Source organism: Scyliorhinus canicula, chromosome 5 (genome assembly GCF_902713615.1).
Source record: "Scyliorhinus canicula chromosome 5, sScyCan1.1, whole genome shotgun sequence".
In the NCBI taxonomy this organism is placed as follows: Eukaryota; Metazoa; Chordata; class Chondrichthyes; order Carcharhiniformes; family Scyliorhinidae; genus Scyliorhinus; species Scyliorhinus canicula.
Window position 1 is genome coordinate 188,590,465 of NC_052150.1, and position 19,622 is coordinate 188,610,086.

General features: G+C 50.2%; 1 protein-coding gene across 3 annotated transcripts in view; it reads right to left on the reverse strand.

Moving 5' to 3' along the window:
* Positions 1 to 19,622, reverse strand: part of LOC119966490 (kinesin-1 heavy chain) — a 152,840-nt gene that overhangs the window by 34,980 nt on the left and 98,238 nt on the right. For all 3 annotated transcript variants that reach the window (XM_038798261.1, XM_038798262.1, XM_038798263.1), the window contains 5 exons: positions 18,754 to 18,926; positions 17,680 to 17,748; positions 11,089 to 11,295; positions 10,610 to 10,753; positions 3,336 to 3,521 (listed from right to left, as the gene is read on the reverse strand). In XM_038798261.1, coding sequence (XP_038654189.1) covers positions 3,336 to 3,521; positions 10,610 to 10,753; positions 11,089 to 11,295; positions 17,680 to 17,748; positions 18,754 to 18,926 — 779 coding nt within the window. The remainder of the gene's footprint in view (positions 1 to 3,335; positions 3,522 to 10,609; positions 10,754 to 11,088; positions 11,296 to 17,679; positions 17,749 to 18,753; positions 18,927 to 19,622) is intronic.

Genomic DNA, 19,622 nt, shown 5'->3' on the forward strand with positions numbered 1-19,622 from the left:
CCCGAACATCTGGTGCACCTGTCCTCACCGCCGAAGAACCTACTCATCCTAGTCCCGGACATGTGGGCCCGGTGCAGCACCTTAAATTTGATTAGACTAAGCCTCGCACATGAGGAGGAAGAGTTGACTCTCTCCAAGGCCTCCGCCCAAGTCCCGTCCTCTATCTGCTCCCCGAGTTCCTCCTCCCATTTAGCCTTCAGCTCCTCCGCTGACGACTCCTCCACCTCCTGCATTACCTTATAGATGTCAGACACCTTCCCCTCTCCTACCCACACCCCCGAAAGCACTCTGTCCATCGTCCCCTGTGAGGGCAGCAAAGGGAATCCCTCTACCTGTCGCCTAGCAAACGCCTTTACCTGCAGGTATCTGAACATGTTCCCCTGGGGAAGGCCAAATTTATCTTCCAGTTCCCCCAGGCCCGCAAACCTCCCGCCAATAAACAGGTCCCTCAATTTGCTGATGCCCGCCCTTTGCCACCCCCTGAATCCCCCATCCGTGTTCCCCGGGATGAACCGATGGTTGCCACCCAGTGGAGCCTCCATCGAGCACCCTGTTTCCCCCCGATGCCGTCTCCACTGTCCCCAGATTCTTAGGGTCGCCGCCACCACCGGGCTCGTGGTAAACATCTTAGGGGAGAGCGGCAACGGTGCCGTTACCATGGCACCCAGGCTCGTACCTCTACATGACGCCATCTCCATTCTTTTCCACGCCGCCCCTCCCCCCTCCATCACCCATTTACGCACCATTGACACATTGGCTGCCCAATAATACCCCAGAAGGTTGGGCAGCGCCAGCCCGCCTCTATCCCTTCCTCGCTCCAGGAACACCCTCCTCACTCTCGGAGTCCCATGTGCCCACACAAAGCTCAGAATACTGCCGGTCACTCTCCTAAAGGCGGCCCTGGGGATAAATATGGGCAGGCACTGAAAAAGGAACAAGAACCTCGGAAGCACTGTCATTTTGACGGACTGCACCCTCCCCGCCAACGACAATGGCAGCATGTCCCACCTCCTGAACTCCTCCTCCATCTGATCTACCAGTCTGGTAAAGTTATGCTTGTGGAGAGTCCCCCAGTCCCTGGCCACTTGTACCCCCAGGTACCTAAAGCTCTCCCCTGCCCGCCTAAGCGGGAGCCTACCAATTCCTTCCTCCTGGTCTCCAGGGTGCACCACAAACACCTCACTCTTGCCCAAGTTTAATTTATAACCTGAGAAGGTCCCAAACTCGGCTAGTAACTCCATCACTCCCGGCATCCCTCCCACCGGGTCCGCCACATACAGTAACAGGTCGTCGGCATACAACGACACCCTATGTTCCTCTCCACCTCGCACCAAGCCTCTCCACCTCTCTGAATCTCTCAATGCCATCGCCAGCGGCTCGATTGCCAGTGCAAACAACAAGGGGGACAGGGGGCAACCCTGCCTGGTCCCTCGGTAAAGCCGGAAGTACTCCGACCTCCTCCTATTCGTGGCCACGCACGCCATCGGGGCCTCATATAGCAGCCTTACCCATCTAATGAACCTTCACCAAATCCAAACCTCCCCAACACCTCCCCACTCCACTCTATCGAAGGCCTTCTCCGCATCCAGCGCCACCACTATCTCTGCCTCCCCCTCAATCGCCGGCATCATAATGACATTCAGCAATCTCCGCACATTCGTGTTCAGCTGCCTTCCCTTCACAAAACCTGTCTGGTCCTCGTGCACAACCCCTGGCACACAATCCTCTATCCTGGTGGCCAGGATTTTTGCCAGCACCTTAGCATCCACGTTGAGGAGAGATATGGGCCTGTATGAACCACACTGCTGGGGGTCCTCCACAGGGATCTTAGCAAGTTCTGTATTTAACTTTTATCATATAGCTTCTCTTACTCTTAATGATTAATCTAAACTTTTGATATTTGATTATGACACATGTTTATGCAACAAGTGGTCAAGATCTTCTGTCTCTGGATTGTCAGAGACCAGATGCAGCAGTCAAATTTCCCCAGCCTCCCCTGCACAATCCACGTCAAGACTCCTCAAAGTCCCAAAGCAATGGCTTTGTGGGGACTGCCTGGGAAGTTTGAACTTCCGATAGGCAATTCCCCTGCTCCCTGTGACCTCGTATAAAAGTCTCCAACTCCAAGTTAGAGTCAGACTTCAGACAGTTCTGACATACTTATTGGATAGCTACCTGGAAACGTTAGTCAGAAAAATCCTAGTCCAACTTCTGGGTAACTATACAACTGATCCTCCCAAACATTCACTGACCATCTCCCTCAACCCGACCAGCTCCCACCACCCGACGCCACCCCTCCAACTTACCTTGACCCGATTTCTCCACCCAACTCCACCCCCTAACCCAACCCCCCCCCCCATCCCAACTCCACCCTGACGTAACCTCACCACCCAACTACAACCCCTAACCCGAGTCCCTTCCCGGACTCCCAACTACTATCTCTAGCCCAGCCTACCCAGTTACTCACGATACTCAGACTAACATGGGTACTGGCTGTTCAGTGGGTTAGTGAGCATTTAGCAGAATACGTCAGCTAGTGCCCTAAAAAGGGGAAGGACTTGCCTTTCCCCCAATGTTACGAGGACGCAGCTAGATTGAAGGTAAACTCCACATTTCTGAAGAAGCTGGCATCAGAGGTCCTAGCTAGAAAGGCAGCACTTGATGTGTCGCTGTAAAGTAGGAATGGTGTGGCAATCTGACTGAGTGCCATTCCTCAAAAGATTTTAGCTTACGCAGCTTTATGATTGTAACTTGTCAGAAGTTACTCGAGTCCAATAGGTGGTAGAACCCAAAGTTTCCAGCCTTTATTTTCAAAGTAAAATCAGGGATGGGCTGGTTTAGCACAGTGGGCTAAACACTGGCTTGTAATGCAGAACAATACAGAACAATGCCAGCAGCGCGGGTTCAATTCCCGTACCAGCCTCCCCGAACAGGCGCCGGAATGTGGCGACTACGGGCTTTTCACAGTAACCTCATTTGAAGCCTACTTGTGACAATAAGCTATTCTTATTATTATATGTGACATGGTAGCGATGGGATAATAGTCAGTTTGTTCAAATATTTGGCTCCTAATATGCCTTGTGAATCCTGTCAACATCCACTTTTAGATAAATCTTTTTAATTTTTAACTGCCATTACTAACTGGTCTTACAAAATTAACTTCTGGCCCTGTTATAAAACACTGCGAAAAGGGTCACTGCTCAAATTTTTGACCAAGCCCATCAGAAAGTGTTGAAGCTCTGCACAAAAATGCTCTTCCTTGACATCTTCGCACATTGAAACTAACTAACAGCAATAAAATTAGCCAGCCAACCTTAGATTATTCCATCAATTACCTGGGAAATGCGAAGTTGACAAGCTGCCAATTCCTTTTCATTCTCTTCTAACTTCTGGTTACTCTCGACCTGTGTGCTTTCCAACTGCTTACACCGTTTCACCATAGTCTTCACTTCAGATTTCATTTTACTAATGTACAGCCGTGCCACTGTAAATTCCTCATCTAGGAGGCCACTTCCCTCGGGCTGTGAAGTAAATTTACATTCATGCAGTTTGTCACAATGTCACTGCTGCTTTCAGGCAAAGAGATTAATGAATACATTTCCAACTTAGCTTTTCTTTATTAAGCAATGTAAATTATTGAAACATAAGCAAAGTTTAGCAAGATATAGCTAAAATGGTTTCATTAAGTTTGTTCTCTGGCTGCAATAGCAACTTGCATTACTATAAGCAACCCAAAACACTTTCACAGCAACAGTATCTCACATAGTTTGACACAAAGTCAAGAAGTGTGACTAAATGTTCAATCAAAATGGTAGGTTTTTAAGGAGCATCTTAAAAGACAAGAGAAGAGTACAATAGCAGAGAGGTGAAGAGATTGAGATAATTAACTCCAGAGCTTGCCAATGGTAGAAAATCAGGGTATACAGATCAGAATTTGAGGAGTGTAGAAATCGTTAAGGATTGTATGACTGTATGATATTAACAATGTAACCATTTCAAGAGCAATACATGATGTATATACACCCTGTAGCAATCCCCGCTTACCAAAGCTGGTCCTTTCCAATGCCAACATTCCTGGTATTTCAGCAGTAAATCACCACAAGAACCAAATGTTTAGTAATCGACTTCATCTTGGCTTATTGCAGTGAGATAGTATTTTACTAAATTATAACGTTAAAGTATCCTGTGGCTGAATCTAATGTGTACTGCCCGTTCACAGTAATAAATCAAATAGCTATAAACATTTTGACAACCTACTTTTGGTGCCCTTTGAGAGAAAAGTATCCTGCACCGACAGACAGAGGAATTCTAAAAGGAGGAGCCTGTTCCAGCTTTAAACGTGCAACACCATCAGGAAAGACATGCCAAGTGACAGGAGCTCCAAGGGCGAAAGGATGGAAAAGAAAGCGCAAGCCTGGAGAGGAGGAATTAAGCGTTGGCAAGGAGGCGGAGTGGTGAGGCCCCATCCCCCACCTAACAAATGGATGGAGGAGTTCAAGGAGGCGGGGTGGTGAGGCCCCAGGCCCACCCCCCACACAAATAGATGGAGGAGTTCAAGGAGGCGGGGTGGTGAGGCCTCAGCCCCCACCCCCCACCAAATGGATGGAGTAGTTCAAGGAGGTGGGGTGGTGAGGCCCCAGGCCCCACCCACACACAAATGGATGGAGGAGTTCAAGGAGGCCTGTAAGACAGAGATATGGGTAACAGTCAATATGGTGGTGGCAGAGCCACTGATCGCCCCGCAAGCAACCCTGGAAAAGGCAGGAAGGTGGCAGGAGACCCAGGACACAATGAAGGGATCTAGAGAAGACCGCATTAGAGACAGATGGCAAGGTTGGCGGCAACACAACAGATTCCAAGGGGAAAGGTTGAGCATCAGGAAGATAGATTGCAGGTCCAGAGCCTCCACATAGTGGGTTTACCGGAGGGAATCGAGGGCAGGAACCACATGGAATAGGTGGCCCAAATGCTGGGTAATCTGGTGGGGAAGAGACAGCTTCCCCAAAATACCAGAAATACAGAGCTCACAGGTCACTCTGACAAAAGCACAAGACTGGGGAGCAACCATCATCACAAAGCTGCACCAGGACTGGGAAAGAATCCTGAACTGGGCCAGACAGACAAGATCCTGCAACTGGGAGGGTCACTCAATCAGGGTGCATCAGGACATTGGGGCAGACTGGCCAAGCGCTGGGCGGAATTCAACAAAGCCGAGGCAGCCCTCTATAAGAAGAATGTTAAGTTCAGAATGATGACCCAGCCAAGCTCTGGGTCACCTTCACGGCAGAGAACAATACTTTACCACACCGGTGGACGCAAGCGAATTCATCTGCAAACATGGGCTGGAAAGACAGCAACAGAACCAGTGATGAACCGGACACCCTAACATACTGGGACATTGAGAAATTGAGGGACTGTAACACTTTGTTTTGAATACTGGATCTAAATATCAGAAAGGAGGGGGCAAGAACAGCAGGGGGTGTGGAGTAGGAGGAAGGGGGAACAGACACGCAACAGCCGGTGGGAGGGGGTAGAAGGGTAAAACATATTGACCACAGGAGGGGACCACCACACTAGCACCAGGAAATATGAGCGAGGGGGCGGGAGAAAAGAGAAGAACATTTCAAACTAGGGGCTATCGGGGGGGTTAGGGAAGCAGACTAAGTATGAGAACAGAGAGGGGGGGAGGGGGGGGGGGGGGGGGGGGGAATGGCTCCAGGCTGGCTGTGGCGGATCGCACACAGCAACAAGGAACACAAGAACACAAAGGCACTGCAAACAGCCACTTTGGAGGGTCTCTAAACAAAGAAATCCTGCAATGCAGGGGCTCACCCACATGGTGTACACAGTTGGTGGCCCTTTGGCAAAGGGGAACCCCGGAGCGCAAGGCCCCGGCCTCATGGGGAGTACGGTGGCCATGGCCATTTTGGCTGGCCCCCCCGAAAACAATAAGGGAAACCACGGACATGCGCACACCTCCAAATCAGAGAAAACATCAAACATGGCGAAGATACGAGGTTCATTCATGGAACAGATGGGGGCAGTGGACCCATGGAGGTTCACACAAGAATTCTCCTTCTCGCAGGTACACAGGGTCTACACCAGGATCGACTTCTTTGTAGTGGGGAACGCAGTGCTTCCAGGGGTAGTAAGAGCAGAATACTCCGCAATCCTAATCTCCGACCATGCTCCACACCACATGATTGTGGTTGGAGACGGGCCAACACCCAATGCCCCCCCCCCCCCCCCCCAATGGAGGTCAGACATTGCCCTCCTTGCCAATAAGGCATTTTGCAAAACAATATCACAGGCCATACATGGGTACGTTACCAATGATTAGAATGGGGACATCTCACCCACCAAATTCCAGGAGGAGCTGAAGGCTATGAGCAAAGGAGAAATTATCACGTACAAAGTGAGCAGAGATACTGGCCAACTCCATACTGGAGGTGGACTGGCAGTACTCCGCAGCCCCGACCGTGGAGTGTCTGACGGAGAGGAAAAAGCTACAAATGAACTTTGACTTGCTCTCCACGAAGAAAGCAGCACACCAACTCCGCCAGTCACTGGGGACCTTTTATGAGCACGACGACAAAGATAGCCGCCTGCTGGCTCACCAGCTGAGAAAGTAGGCAGCCACTAGAGAAATAGCGCAGGCTAGAGACATCAATGGCAGGCACGTAGCCAAGCCAGAAAAGGTCAATGAGACTTTCGAAGCCTTCTACCAGGGGCTGTACACCTCCAAAACTTCCTTAGGGAGACGAGAGGTTGAAGCAGTTCCTCGATGGATATGCCAGTCATGGGGGAAAATAGGAGACTATTAGGACTGGGAAGTCATGGAGTGCATCAACTCCGTGCAGGCGGAGAAGGCACCGGGGCCAGGTGGATTCCCAGCAGATGTCTGCAAAATATTTGCACCAGCACTGCCCCCGCAACTGTGGGAGATGTTCGCAGACTTGCTGGTAAGGGGCTCCCTGCCTCCAACACGGCGCAAACTCCAATATCACTGATAACCAAAAAGGACAAAGACCCGACAGAGTGCAGGTTCTACAGACCCACCTTGCTGTTCAATGTAGATGTGAAAATCCTGGAAAACCCTGGCTGGGCAGCTGGAAAGCTGCGACCGGAGGTGGTTGCAGAGGACCAGATGAGCTTCGTCAAGGGCAGGCAATTAACATCGAACATTAGGCGCCTGCTGACCGTGATAATGACCTCATCCAGGGAGAGAACACCTGACGTGATCATCTCCCTGGACGCAGAAAAGGCTTCCAACAGAGTCAAGTGGAAGCACCTCAAGAGATACTGGAGTGGTTGGGGTTTGCATCAGGGCTCACCTCCTGGGTGAAGCTACTGTACAGTGCTCCCATGGCAAACATATGGACCAACAGAGGTGCGACCCCTCCCCCCCTCCAAGCCCTAATCACGACCACACTCCCATCCCCTCCGACCAAGCACTAAAATAGCCCAGTGGTGGTAGCCACGCCCCGAATGTGGTATCAAATGAGACCACACTTCGACCCAACAGGAATGTTCACTGTGGCCCCCATCTCTAACAAGCACAGGTACACCCCTGCAAAAATGTACGCCACCTTCAAAAGGTGGAGACAGGTCGAGGGGACGCTGATGGTTAATGACATGTATGCAGACTAGCGACCAGGGAGGTGTCAGAGGATACAACAGGATTTAGATCGTTTGGAGACTTGGGCGGTGAGATGGCAGATGGAGTCTAATCTGGAAAAATGTGAGGTAATGCATTTTGGAAGGTCTAATATAGGTAGAGAATATACAGTGAATGGTAGAACCCTCAAGAGTATTGACAGTCAGAGAGATCTAGGTGTACAGGTCCACAGGTCACTGAAAGAGGCAACACAGGTGGAGAAGGTAGTCAAGAAGGCATACGGCATGCTTGCCTTCACTGGCCGAGGCATTGAGTATAAGAATTGGCAAGACATATTGCAGCTGTATAGAACCTTAGTTAGGCCACACTTGGAATACAGTGTTCAATTCTGGTCGCCACACTACCTACCAGAAGGATGTGGCGGCTTTAGAGAGAGAGTGCAGAAGAGATTTACCAGGATGTTGCCTGGTATGGAGGTCATTAGCTATGAGGAGCGGTTGAATAAACTTGGTTTGTTCTCACTGGAACGAAGGAGGTTGAGGGGCGACCTGATAGAGGTCTACAAAATTATACAAAGTCAGAAGCTATTCCCCAGGGTAGGGGGGTCAATTACTAGGGTGCATCGGTTTAAGGTGCGAGGGGCAAGGTTTAGAGATGTACGAGCCAAGTCTTTTGACACAGAGGGTAGTGGGTGCCTGGAATTCGCTGCCGGAGGTGGTGGTGGAAGCAGGGACAATAGTGATGTTTAAAGGGCATCTTGACAAATACATGAATAGGCTGGGAATAGAGGGATTCGGACCCCGGAATTGTAGAAGTTTTTGGTTTAGACGGGCAGCAAGGTCAGCACAGGCTTGTAGGGCCGAAGGGCCTGTTCCTGTGCTGTACTTTTCTTTGTTCTTTGAACTCACGGAGAGGTTCCAACTACCCATAGGGAACAAGACGAGGTCAAGAACGTCCTCCGTAGCGAAACAATGACGTAACCCCCGGAAGCCAGGAAATTGAGGAAATGATGGACATGGGTGACCTAGGAAAAGGGAACTGTCGGGTCCTCTACAGACGACTGTTGGAGGAGGTATGCGCCTCCCTGGATGAGATGAGGGAAAATGGGATGAAGAACTAGGCATGGAAGTAGGAGGGGGCTCTGGATTGAAGCACTCAACAGGGCAAACTCCATCTCCAAGTGTGCAGGGCTGAGCCTAATACAGCTAAAGGTGGTGCACAGAGTGCACCTAACCAGAGCCTGAATGAGTAGGTTCTTCCCGGAGATGGAGGACAAATGTGAACGGTGCCAGGGAGGACCGGCCAACCAACCAATGTTCAGGGCCTGCCCCACACTTCTCGGTATCTGGACAACCTTCTTTGAGGCAATGTCCAAGGTTGTTTGTGGGGGTGAGGGCGGAGCAGCGCACAAAGGTGGCAGTCTTCAGGGTTTCAGATCAGCCAGAACTCTTTATGGGGAGGGGGTAGACACCCTAGCCTTCCTTTTTCCAAAAAAATTTAGAATACCCAATTCATTTTTCCAATTAAGGGGCAATTGAATATGGCCAATCCACCTAGCCTCCGCATGAGTTGTGGGGGTGAAACCCATGCAAACACGGGGAGAATGTGCAAACTCCACACGGTGACCCAGAGCCGGGATTGAACCTGGGACCTCGGTGCCGTGAGGCTGCAGGGCTAACTCACTGCGCCACCGTGCTACCCCCACCCTAGCCTTCCTAATCGCCCGATGAGGAATCCTGCTCTGCTGGCGATTGGCAGCACCAAAGCTGCAGACTGGCTGTCCGGACTGTCAGAATTCCTCCAACCGCAGAAGCTAAAAACTCGCCACCAATGGGTCGGAAGCAGGTTTCTACAAGACATGGAAGCCATTTATCAATTTGTTCCAAGACCTGTTCATAGCCAGCAATCAGCAGAGCGAGCCAGGGTGCCATCCAACTAAGTCAGAGTGGCCAAAGGGGCCCACAGTCTCGATTGGGTGGGTGGAAGAGGGAAGACATGTAGATTACCTCACACTTGTCTATTTTAATTTGTCTTTCGTTGCTTTGCTCAATACTAAGTGCGGTGATTTTGTAAATTTAAAGTACAAACTGGAACGTGCAACGTAAAGATATGAAAACCAATAAACACATGTAAATAAAAAGATTAACTGAAGTAACGTAACAAACCGGCTTTCGGATTTTTAAGACAGCGGGCGAGGTTTTGAAGCCGGGACTGAGGGACTGAATTGTGTGCGGTTCTAACCATTGGGGTCGAAGTTAGGGACACCTTCTTCTGCAGGGTGAGGCGCAGACTCAAGCCTGTCCTCCTGAACACTGCCTGGAATGTGGGGGCAGAGCCAGTCAATGCTGTCAATCTCACCAGGAGACGGCAGCTGGTGATCAGTAGGGGTGGGGGGTCACTGGTAAGTCCTCTGCCCTGAGAGGGGCAGAGAACCAGGGAGGGTTGCAAAGGCCACAGTGAAGGTGTCCTCTGGTAGGGCAAGCGCTGCTTATCTGCTGCTTCCTCTGCAATAGCAGTGCTTCTGAGGAGTACCAACACCTGGTGGACTCCTGACTGAGATTGAACCTTGATGATACAGCCATGGCGCCCAGTTCACATACGTGAATATTTATAGTAATTCACTCCAACGCCATCCGCCTGAGAGGAGCATCGCGGAAGGGCGGAGCATAGTGTCCAACCTACTAATCACATTTAAATGCATGCAAATTATAAGTTTTGCATGCTACCGCGCAAACCTAGTTATTGTCACCAGTGAGGGACCACAGCATGACAGCCAAATTGGCTGTGGACTTCTATTTTAGCCAGCACCCTATTCTCTGCCTGACAGTGGTTCTCATTTGCGCATTGCAAGGCAGAAAATTCCACTTAGTGTCAAAACAGCAGCAAAATAATGTCTCAAATTCTTATAGGCAGGAGTGGAAAAAAGGATTAAGAAATATCTACTCAAGATGTTGGTAGACATCTTAAAACATTTTCAAGATTGTTTATTACCTTAACATCATTGTTGCCAACTGCAATTCCAATTTCTGCAAGATCTTTTAATAATGATGTCATCATCTCAGTCACTCGTTTCTTCTGATGATTGGTCATTTCCTTCAGTTTTTGCAGCTCTGCATCAATGGATGATAATGTAGTCTACAATAATAAAATTAAAAGCAATCATCTTAGTTTGTGAATCAACAATTTGAACAAATAAGCTAACCATTTAGGCTACAAACTAGGTTCAAACCAGGAACAAATAAATGTTACTTTGGCTCAAAAAGAGTGCAAGTTTATGTAATTTGCAGGGGGGGTGGGGCTTCTTGGAGAGAAACACCAAATAGCCTACAAGTTTTATTAAAAATAGTTTGCACAGAAATCTCACCATTAAATCATAAACAGTACCAAAACCATCTCACAAAAGTTACCAGCTATAATGTTTTAACAGGATGTACAATTTTGGGAGCCTTGGACCTGGAGCAATTTCTTACCGACTTTTGACCCAGTTCATCGCTTAGTAACTCAAATTCCCTCGTCTTGTCCTCCACTTCTTGCGATTTCTGGTCATAGTTAACTGCAAGTTCCTCCAAGGCTTGAAGCACCTCCTTCACTTCCTCTTTGGAGGCATCATTCTCAGCCTGTAGGCGATTTAGTTCAGACTGCATATTGTCTTGGTCTCGTCTGGTGGATGCCAGAAGCTACGTAGAAATGCAAAATCAGCACCACATAGATGAAAGCACTTTTTTCCCCATGTTGCCCACACTATTATAACAAGTCATACATTTCTTATCATATAAAAAAAGCGACAATTATGTCTATGCTATTTCAGTCATTTTATTGCCAAAGATTAAGAAATGCCTTGATCATGCATTTAATACTGTTGTTCAAGTTAATCAGTGAAGGACTTCCGGTTGCGGCTATGCGGAGCTAAGTCGCATGTTCGGCAGCTCCTGCCAGGAACGGACTTTTGGGCTCTTTTTAGGGCCCCCGGCGGTACATTTTCGACATTTCCCGACGTGGGAAGGAGCCAGCAACATTTCCCCGGCAGTATATGGCCTGGTCCAGGAGTGGGGCGAGTAAGAATGTGGTTGCAGCGCCAAAGCAGAAGCGAGGGAAGAAGCACAAGATGGCGGCGGGCGGAGACCAGGAGGCAGTGGGCGCAGGAGACTCTCCAGCGCTGCTTCAGGGAGCTTAAAGCGGAGCTGCTGGAGCCGTTGAAGGCTTTAATTGACAAGCTGCTGGAGACCCAGACGGCCCAGGGGGTGGCGATCCGAGAGATCCGGCAAAAGGCCTCCAAAAGAGAGGACGAGACCTTAGGCCTCGCGGTGAAGGTGGAGATGCACGAGGCGCTCCATAAAAAATGGCAGGAGAGGTTCGAGGAGATGGAGATCCGGTCGAGGCGGAAACATCTGCAGATCCTGGGCCTTCCGGAAGGGCTGGAGGGGTCAGACATGGGGGCCTATGTGGCCATCATGTTAAATTCGCTGATTGGGGCTGGGTCCTTTCAGGGGCCCCTGGAGCTGGAGGGGGCCCATCGAATATTGGCAAGAAGACCCAAGCCGAATGAGCCGCCACGGGCGGTGCTGGTGCGGTTCCACCAGTTTGCTGACCGGGAGTGTGTGCTCAGGTGGGCCAAGGAGCGGAGAAACAGGTGGGAGAATGCGGTGGTGCGGATCTACCAGGACTGGAGTGCGGAAGTGGCAAAGAAGAGGACCGGGTACAATCGGACAAAGGCGGTGCTGCACAGGAAGGGAGTGAAGTTCAGCATGCTACAGCCGGCGCGTTTCTGGGTCACCTACAAGGACCGGCACTTTTACTTCGAGTCCCCGGAGGAGGCGTGGGACTTTGTGCAGGCCAAGAAGTTGGACTCAAGCTGAGGGCTGAGTGCGGGGGTCTGCATGTAACTGTTATATTTTGAGGGGGGGTTCTCTGTTTAATGTTGGTTCTATGTTGTTTTCAGGGCGGGTGGGGCACTGTTTTCTGCTCGGGTTTGTTGGATGGGCTCGAGGAGGGGGGCAGACCTGCAGTGTGGGGGGCTGATGGTGTGGAGGGGGGTTGGGGCCCCGCGATTGGACCGGGCCGGTGAAGGGAGCTGCTGTAGAGGAGGTGGGGTCAGGCAGGTGGAAAGCGCGGGCTTTTTCCCGTGCTAAGGGTTGAAGGGGGCGGGGCTGGAGCTGGGAAGAACGGGCTTTTTCCCGCTCGAGAGCAGGAGGGGGAGGAGGAAAGCCTGCTGGTGGACACTGGGGAGGAGGGGAAGCCCCACGCTGGGAGGGGTCGGAGGAGTGGCGGGAGCAGCCGGGGTCAGCAGACTTGCAGAAGTACAATGGAGGGAGCAACGCAGCTAGGGGGGGTCCTAGCTTGAGAGGGGGGGGGGGGGGGGTTACCTGGTTGCTGCTGGAATGGCCAAGAATGAGTTGGAGTATGTGGAGGGGGTCGGGATGGGGGTCTGCAGCCATGGGGAACGGGCTGAGCGGGGGGCGCGGGCAAGTGGCGGGCTGAGGAAGGGTAATGGCTAGTCGGCGGGGGAGGGGAGCAGGTAGCCCCCTGATCCGGCTGATAACCTGGAATGTGAGGGGACTGAACGGGCTGGTCAAACAGGCCCGCGTGTTTGTGCACCTGAAGGGGCTGAAGGTGGATGTGGCCATGCTTCAGGAGACGCACCTGAAGGTGGCGGTTCAGGTTAGATTGAGGAAGGGATGGGTAGGCCGGTGTTTCATTCGGGGCTGGATGCAAAAAATCAGGGGGCTGGCGATCCTGGTGGGGAAGAGGGTGTCGTTCGAGGCGTCAAATGCGGTGGCAGACAGCGGCAGGAGGTATGTGATGGTAAGCGGTAAGCTGCTGGGGGATGTATACGCCCCGAATTGGGACGATGCGGGTTTCATGCAGTGCATGTTGGGCCGGATTCCAGATTTGGAGGCGGGGGGGGGAGATTTTAATACGGTGCTGGTCCCGGCACTGGATCGATCCAGATCCAGGGCGGGGAGGAGGCCAGCGGTGGCCAAGGTGTTGAAGGGGTTTATGGACCAGATGGGAGGGGTGGATCCATGGAGGTTTGCGAGGCCGAGGGCCAGGGAATTTTCATACTTCTCCCATGTGCATAAGGCCTATTCCCGGATTGATTTTTTTGTTATGAGTAGGGTGCTGAGTATTCGGCGATCGCCATTTCTGACCATGCCCCGTATTGGGTGGACCTCGAGCAGGGGGAAGCGAGGGACCAGCGCCCGCTTTGGCGCTTGGAGGTGGAGCTGCTGGCGGACGAGGAGGTGGGCTGGCGGGTTCGAGGATGTATCAAGAGGTACCTGGAGGCCAATGACAACGGGGAGGTCCGGGAGGCGCTGAAGGCGGTGGTTAGGGGTGAGTTGATCTCCATTCGAGCCCACAGGGAGAGGAGAGAGCAGAGAGAGAGGGAGAGACTGGTGGGGGAGATAGTGAGGGTGGACAGGAGATACGCGGAGGCTCCAGAGGAGGGATTGCTGAGGGAGCGGCGTAGTCTCCAGGCTGAGTTCGACTTGTTGACCACCAGAATGGCGGAAGCTCAGTGGAGGAAGGCACAGGGAGCGGTGTACGAATATGGGGAGACGGCGAGCAGGATGCTGACGCACCAGCTCCGTAAGCGGGATGCGGCCAGGGAGATTGGTGGAGTTAAGGATAGGGGAGGGAATGTGGTGCGAAGGGGGGTAGACATTAATGGGGCCTTCAGGGACTTTTATGAGGAACTGTATCGGTCCAAACCCCCAGCGGAGGGGGGGCGAATGGGGCGCTTCTTGAACCAGTTGAGATTCCAGAGGGTGGAGGAGGGACAGGTGGAGGGACTGGGGGCGCCGGTTGAGCTGGAGGAGCTGGTCAAAGGGATAGGGAGCATGCAGTCGGGGTAGGCGCCGGGGCCGGATGGTTTCCCTGTCGAATTCTATAAGATGTATGCAGACCTGTTGGGCCCCCTGTTGGTTAGGACCTTCAACGAGGCAAGAGAAGGGGGGGGTTCTGCCTCCGACAATGTCTCGGGCGCTGATTTCCTTGATCCTTAAGCGGGACAAGGATCCCCTGCAGTGTGGGTCATGCAGGCCGATCTCACTCTTAAATGTAGATGCCAAGCTGTTGGCGAAGATCTTGGCCACGAGGATAGGGGACTGTGTGCCGCAGGTTATCCACGAGGATCAAACGGGGTTTGTGAGGGGGAGGCAGCTGAACACTAACATACGGAGGCTCTTGAATGTTATAATGATACCGGCGGTAGAAGGGGAGGCGGAGATAGCGGTGGCGTTGGACGCGGAGAAGGCTTTTGATAGGGTTGAGTGGGGTTACTTGTGGGAGGTGTTAGAGGGGTTCGGGTTTGGGGAGGGGTTTGTCAGGTGGATGAGGCTGTTATATGAGGCCCGATGGCGAGCGTGGACACGAATAGGTGGTGGTCGGAGTATTTTCGGTTATACCGAGGGACGAGGCAGGGGTGTCCCTTGTCCCCCCTGCTTTTTGCGCTAGCAATTGAACCCCCTGGCCATGGCGCTGAGGGAGTCGAGGAACTGGAGGGGGCTGGTGCAAGGTGGGGAGGAGCACAGAGTGTCGCTCTATGCGGATGACCTATTGTTGAATGTGGCGGACCCGGTGGGGGGAATGCCAGAGGTGATGAGGATTCTCAGGGAATTTGGGGATTTCTCAGGGTACAAGCTCAACTTGGGGAGCTGTTCATTGTACACCCGGGGGACCAGAAGGGGGGGGGGGGGGGGGGGGGGGGGATTGGTAGGCTCCCACTAAAAAGGGCAGAGAGGAGCTTCAGGTACTTGGGGGTCCAGGTGGCCAGGAGCTGGGGGGCCTTGCATAAGCTTAACCTCATGAGGCTGGTGGAGCAAATGGAGGAGGAGTTTAAGAGGTGGGACATGCTGCCGCTGTCTCTGGCGGGTAGGGTGCAATCAGTCAAGATGACGGTGCTCCTGAGATTTCTGTTCCTGTTCCAGTGCCTCCCCATCCTTATCCCCCAGGCCTTTTTCAGGCGGGTTATCAGGAGCATCCCGGGGTTTATATGGGCGCACGGGACCCAGAGGGTGAGAAGGGTGTTCCTGGAGTGGGGCAGGGATTGGGGGGGGGGGGGGGGGCTAGCGCTGCCCAACATATGTGGGTATTATTGGGCTGCCAACGCAGCGATGGTGCGCAAGTGGGTGATGGACAGGGAAGGGGCAGCATGGAAGAGGATGGAGAAGGCATCCTGTGTGGGCACGAGCCTGGAGGCGCTGGTAACGGCGCCGCTGCCGCTCCCTCCAATGAGGTATACCACGAGCCCGGTGGTGGCGGCTACCCTCAAAATTTGGGGACAATGGAGACGGCACGGGGGGAGGTGGAGGCCTCGATGTGGTCCCCGATACGGGGGAACCACCGGTTTGTCCCGGGGAGAATTGATGGCGGGTTCCTGAGTTGGCACAGGGCAGGTGTTAGGAGGTTGAGGGACCTGTTCGTAGACGGGAAGTTTGCGAGCCTGGGTGAGCTGGAAGGGAAGCTTGGGCTCCCCCCGGGGAACACCTTTAGGTACATGCAGGTAAGGGCGTTTTTCAGGCGGCAGGTGGCGGAGTTCCCTCTGTTGCCGCCACGTGGGGTCCAGGACAGGGTGCTCTCGGGGGTGTGGGTTGGAGAGGGGAGGATCTCGGCAACGTACCAAGTGATGCAGGAGGTAGACGAGGCCTCGGTGGAGGAGAAGGGTAAATGGGAGGAGGGGCTGGGTGAGGAGATTGAGGAGGGGACGTGGGCAGACACCCTAGGAAGGGTGAACTCCTCCTCTTCTTGTGCGAGGCTTAGCCTCATACAGTTTAAGGTGCTGCATAGGGCTCACATGATCGGGACAAGGATGAGCCGTTTTTTTGGGAACGAGGACAGGTGTATTAGGTGCTCAGGGAGCCCAGCAAACCATGCCCATCTGTTCTGGGCATGCCCAGCGCTGGGGGAATTTTGGAAGGGCGTAGCAAGGACGGTGTCGAGGGTGGTAGGATCCAGGGTCAAACCGGGCAGGGGCTCGCAATATTTGGAGTTGCAGAGGAGCCGGGAGTGCAGGAGGCGAAAGAGGCCGGCATTCTGGCCTTTGCGTCCCTAGTAGCCCGGCGGAGGATTCCTCTTCAGTGGAAGGATACGAGGCCCCCAAGCGTGGAGGTCTGGATCAACGATATGGCGGGGTTTATTAAATTGGAGAGGGTGAAATTTGTCCTAAGTGGGTCAGTGCAGGGGTTCTTCAAGAGGTGGCAACCATTCCTAGATTTCCTGGCAGAACGGTAGAAAAAGGCCAGCAGCAACCTGGTTGGGGGGGGGGGTGTTTTCTTTGTTCTGGGCTGAAGGGACATGTATATTTGTTCATTGCTAATGACGGGCGTTAATTTTTTTCCCTTTTTGTATACATGGGGGGGGGGTTGTTCTTTCTTGTCTTGATTTTTTTGTTATTGATATCTTGTGAAAATTTGAATAAAAATTATTTTTAACAAAAAGTTAATCAGTGAAGTTTAAAATCTGTTTTAATGCGTAAACACATCATCCAATGTTGGATTAATGCCATAGAAATAAGGAAGTCCTCTGGTAGGATCTGTGATCTATTCATAGTTAGTCAGTGTCATAGTTGAAACACCAGCAGCATAAACTGTCTTAATACAGAGCTAGAAAGCAGAAAAAAAAATGGAAAGTCAGTCAGGGTGGCTAGCTACACCCAATGATTTCTGCTTAGAAGAGTACATAAAGGGGACAATAATAAAAAACACCACTTGAGTGGGCGGTCAATGGCTCCCTGGATGTTGTCAGCTATCGCCTGAAGTAGATCAACGCCTCTCAAATAAAACAACATAAACACAATTATTTTTCAAAATAAATTTAGAGTACCCAATTCATTTTTTCCAATTAAGGGGCAATTTATCGGGGCCAATCCATCTACCCTGCACATCTTTGGGTTGTGGGGGCGAAACCCACGCAAACACGGGGAAAATGTGCAAATTCCACAGTGCCCCAGAGCAGGGATCAAATCTGGGACCTCGGCACCGTGAGGCAGCAGTGCTAACCACTGCACCACTGTGCTGCCCTAACGTGAACATAATTATGTCGACAAGTTTGATCAAGCTTACTTCTTCCTGGTCCAACATCTGCTGTTTCAGTTTTTCCACCAGTTGGCTCTGCTGATTGATCTCCTCATCCTGCAACCAATTCAAGCATTCTGCAGTTAGTGATTCATCAACAGTACCAACATTACCAAAAGAATTATTTGTGCAAGGCTTCACTGGTGCAGTTTAATTTGGAAATACTTTGTCTTCCCACTGCCAGCAAAGAACAAATTTTGTTCAAGTATGATCTATGAAATGGAAAAGTGATTCCTTAAATTGTATTTAAGATACATGCAAATACACTTGTTTTGTAACAAAATTGAATGATAAACTTTGGCTGCAAGAAATAGATTCTTTGGCCTTTATATATAATATATATATATATATATATATATATATATATATATATATATATATATATATATATATATATATATATATGTATGTTTCTGGAACCTACCTTTTCATTCACCCAAGGAAGGAGCAGTGCTCCGAAAGCTAGTGATTTGAAACAAACCTGTTGGACTTTAACCTTGAATTTATATGTCATATATCTGGTATTTTGAGGAAAACTTATCTACTGGAGTAGATTTTGATTTCACGTAATTAACCCAGGTTAACCTGATTACATCCACATGAAGCAAGTCGTTCACACTATCTTAAAAACATTAAGAGAGGATATTTCCTCTCCTACAACTAACTCCATATCCAAAATGAAATTTCATTTTCTTTCACTCAGGATGTAACACTTCATTTCAAAATTATTCACCGTTAACACTGCTTAAAACATTGGTTTCCTTAAACAAGTTACTGTTGGAATGGATTTGAGGAATATCCCATTTGAGTTAGTCCCTTCAATTTAAAATGGCAGATTTATAATATTTCTAGTATAACTGTTACATTTATTTAACTGCAATAGGCCACCACTTCACTAATGCAAGAATTATTTTTGGAGTTTGGGAGTCAAAAAGGAACAATCCATTACTGCATAACTAATATGTTTTCAACAGCCAAAAAAAAGATACCAAAAAAAGAACATTTCTACCGATCATGTAAAGAAAGCATTGTGGAAAAATTAGGGACCGAGGATTTGCCTACCTTATCATCAAGCTGTTTATATAGTTTTGAAATTTCTGAATCCATCTTTAATTTCTCTCCATCAGTGAGTTTAACAGTAGGGGTTTCCTCTATTTTGTCATTGGTGAGAACGATCTCAAGTGCTTCCTTATGCTTCTCTTTGTCATACTGTTCTTCTACAGGTACAGATTCACCTGTTGGAAAGAATTTATTGAAGATATAAAAGCAAATAATCGTGGTTAAATTTAAATTTGTTTTTAAATTTACCCAAAACCTCATGTAACAAAATGATTGGTTTACAAACTTAAATATCTAGAATACAAATTTAGATAACCACTTTCAAATTGATATGCAAATTAGCACTGGAAACATATTGCAACAATTAGGACGTTATTTATTTTTGCAGAGTCAATGACTTCTGAATACGTTTAAGGAACATTTTGAAAGTGTGGGGTCACTGCACTCATTTAAAGGGAGAGTTAGCAAGTTTCTGGGAGGAGGATCTTTGCCAATGATAGGAGGCAAGCGCTAATTTGCTTCGATAGTAATAGGCAACCACATTCATCAAGAGCGTGCTCGACTATCTTAGGAAATCAGATCATTTTTTTCCTGAGTAGGGCACAAGATTTTTGTCTCTGCCAGGGGGTAGGACGATCATGTGTGGGGTTATGAAAATTTGCTGAATGGGGCAAGCTTGACAGCTGATATAGTTTTCTCACCCTGCATTTTGTATTAATTCTAAATAATCAGTGTCTTTATAATAGCTGAAGATCAGGGTTTTTCTCAAATATATGGTCCCACTCAATAAAAGTTGGTTAATTCAAAGCAAACCCAAAATGTTTAGTTTTGTATTATGCAAGCATAGCAGCTCCTGAAATTAAAATAGACTA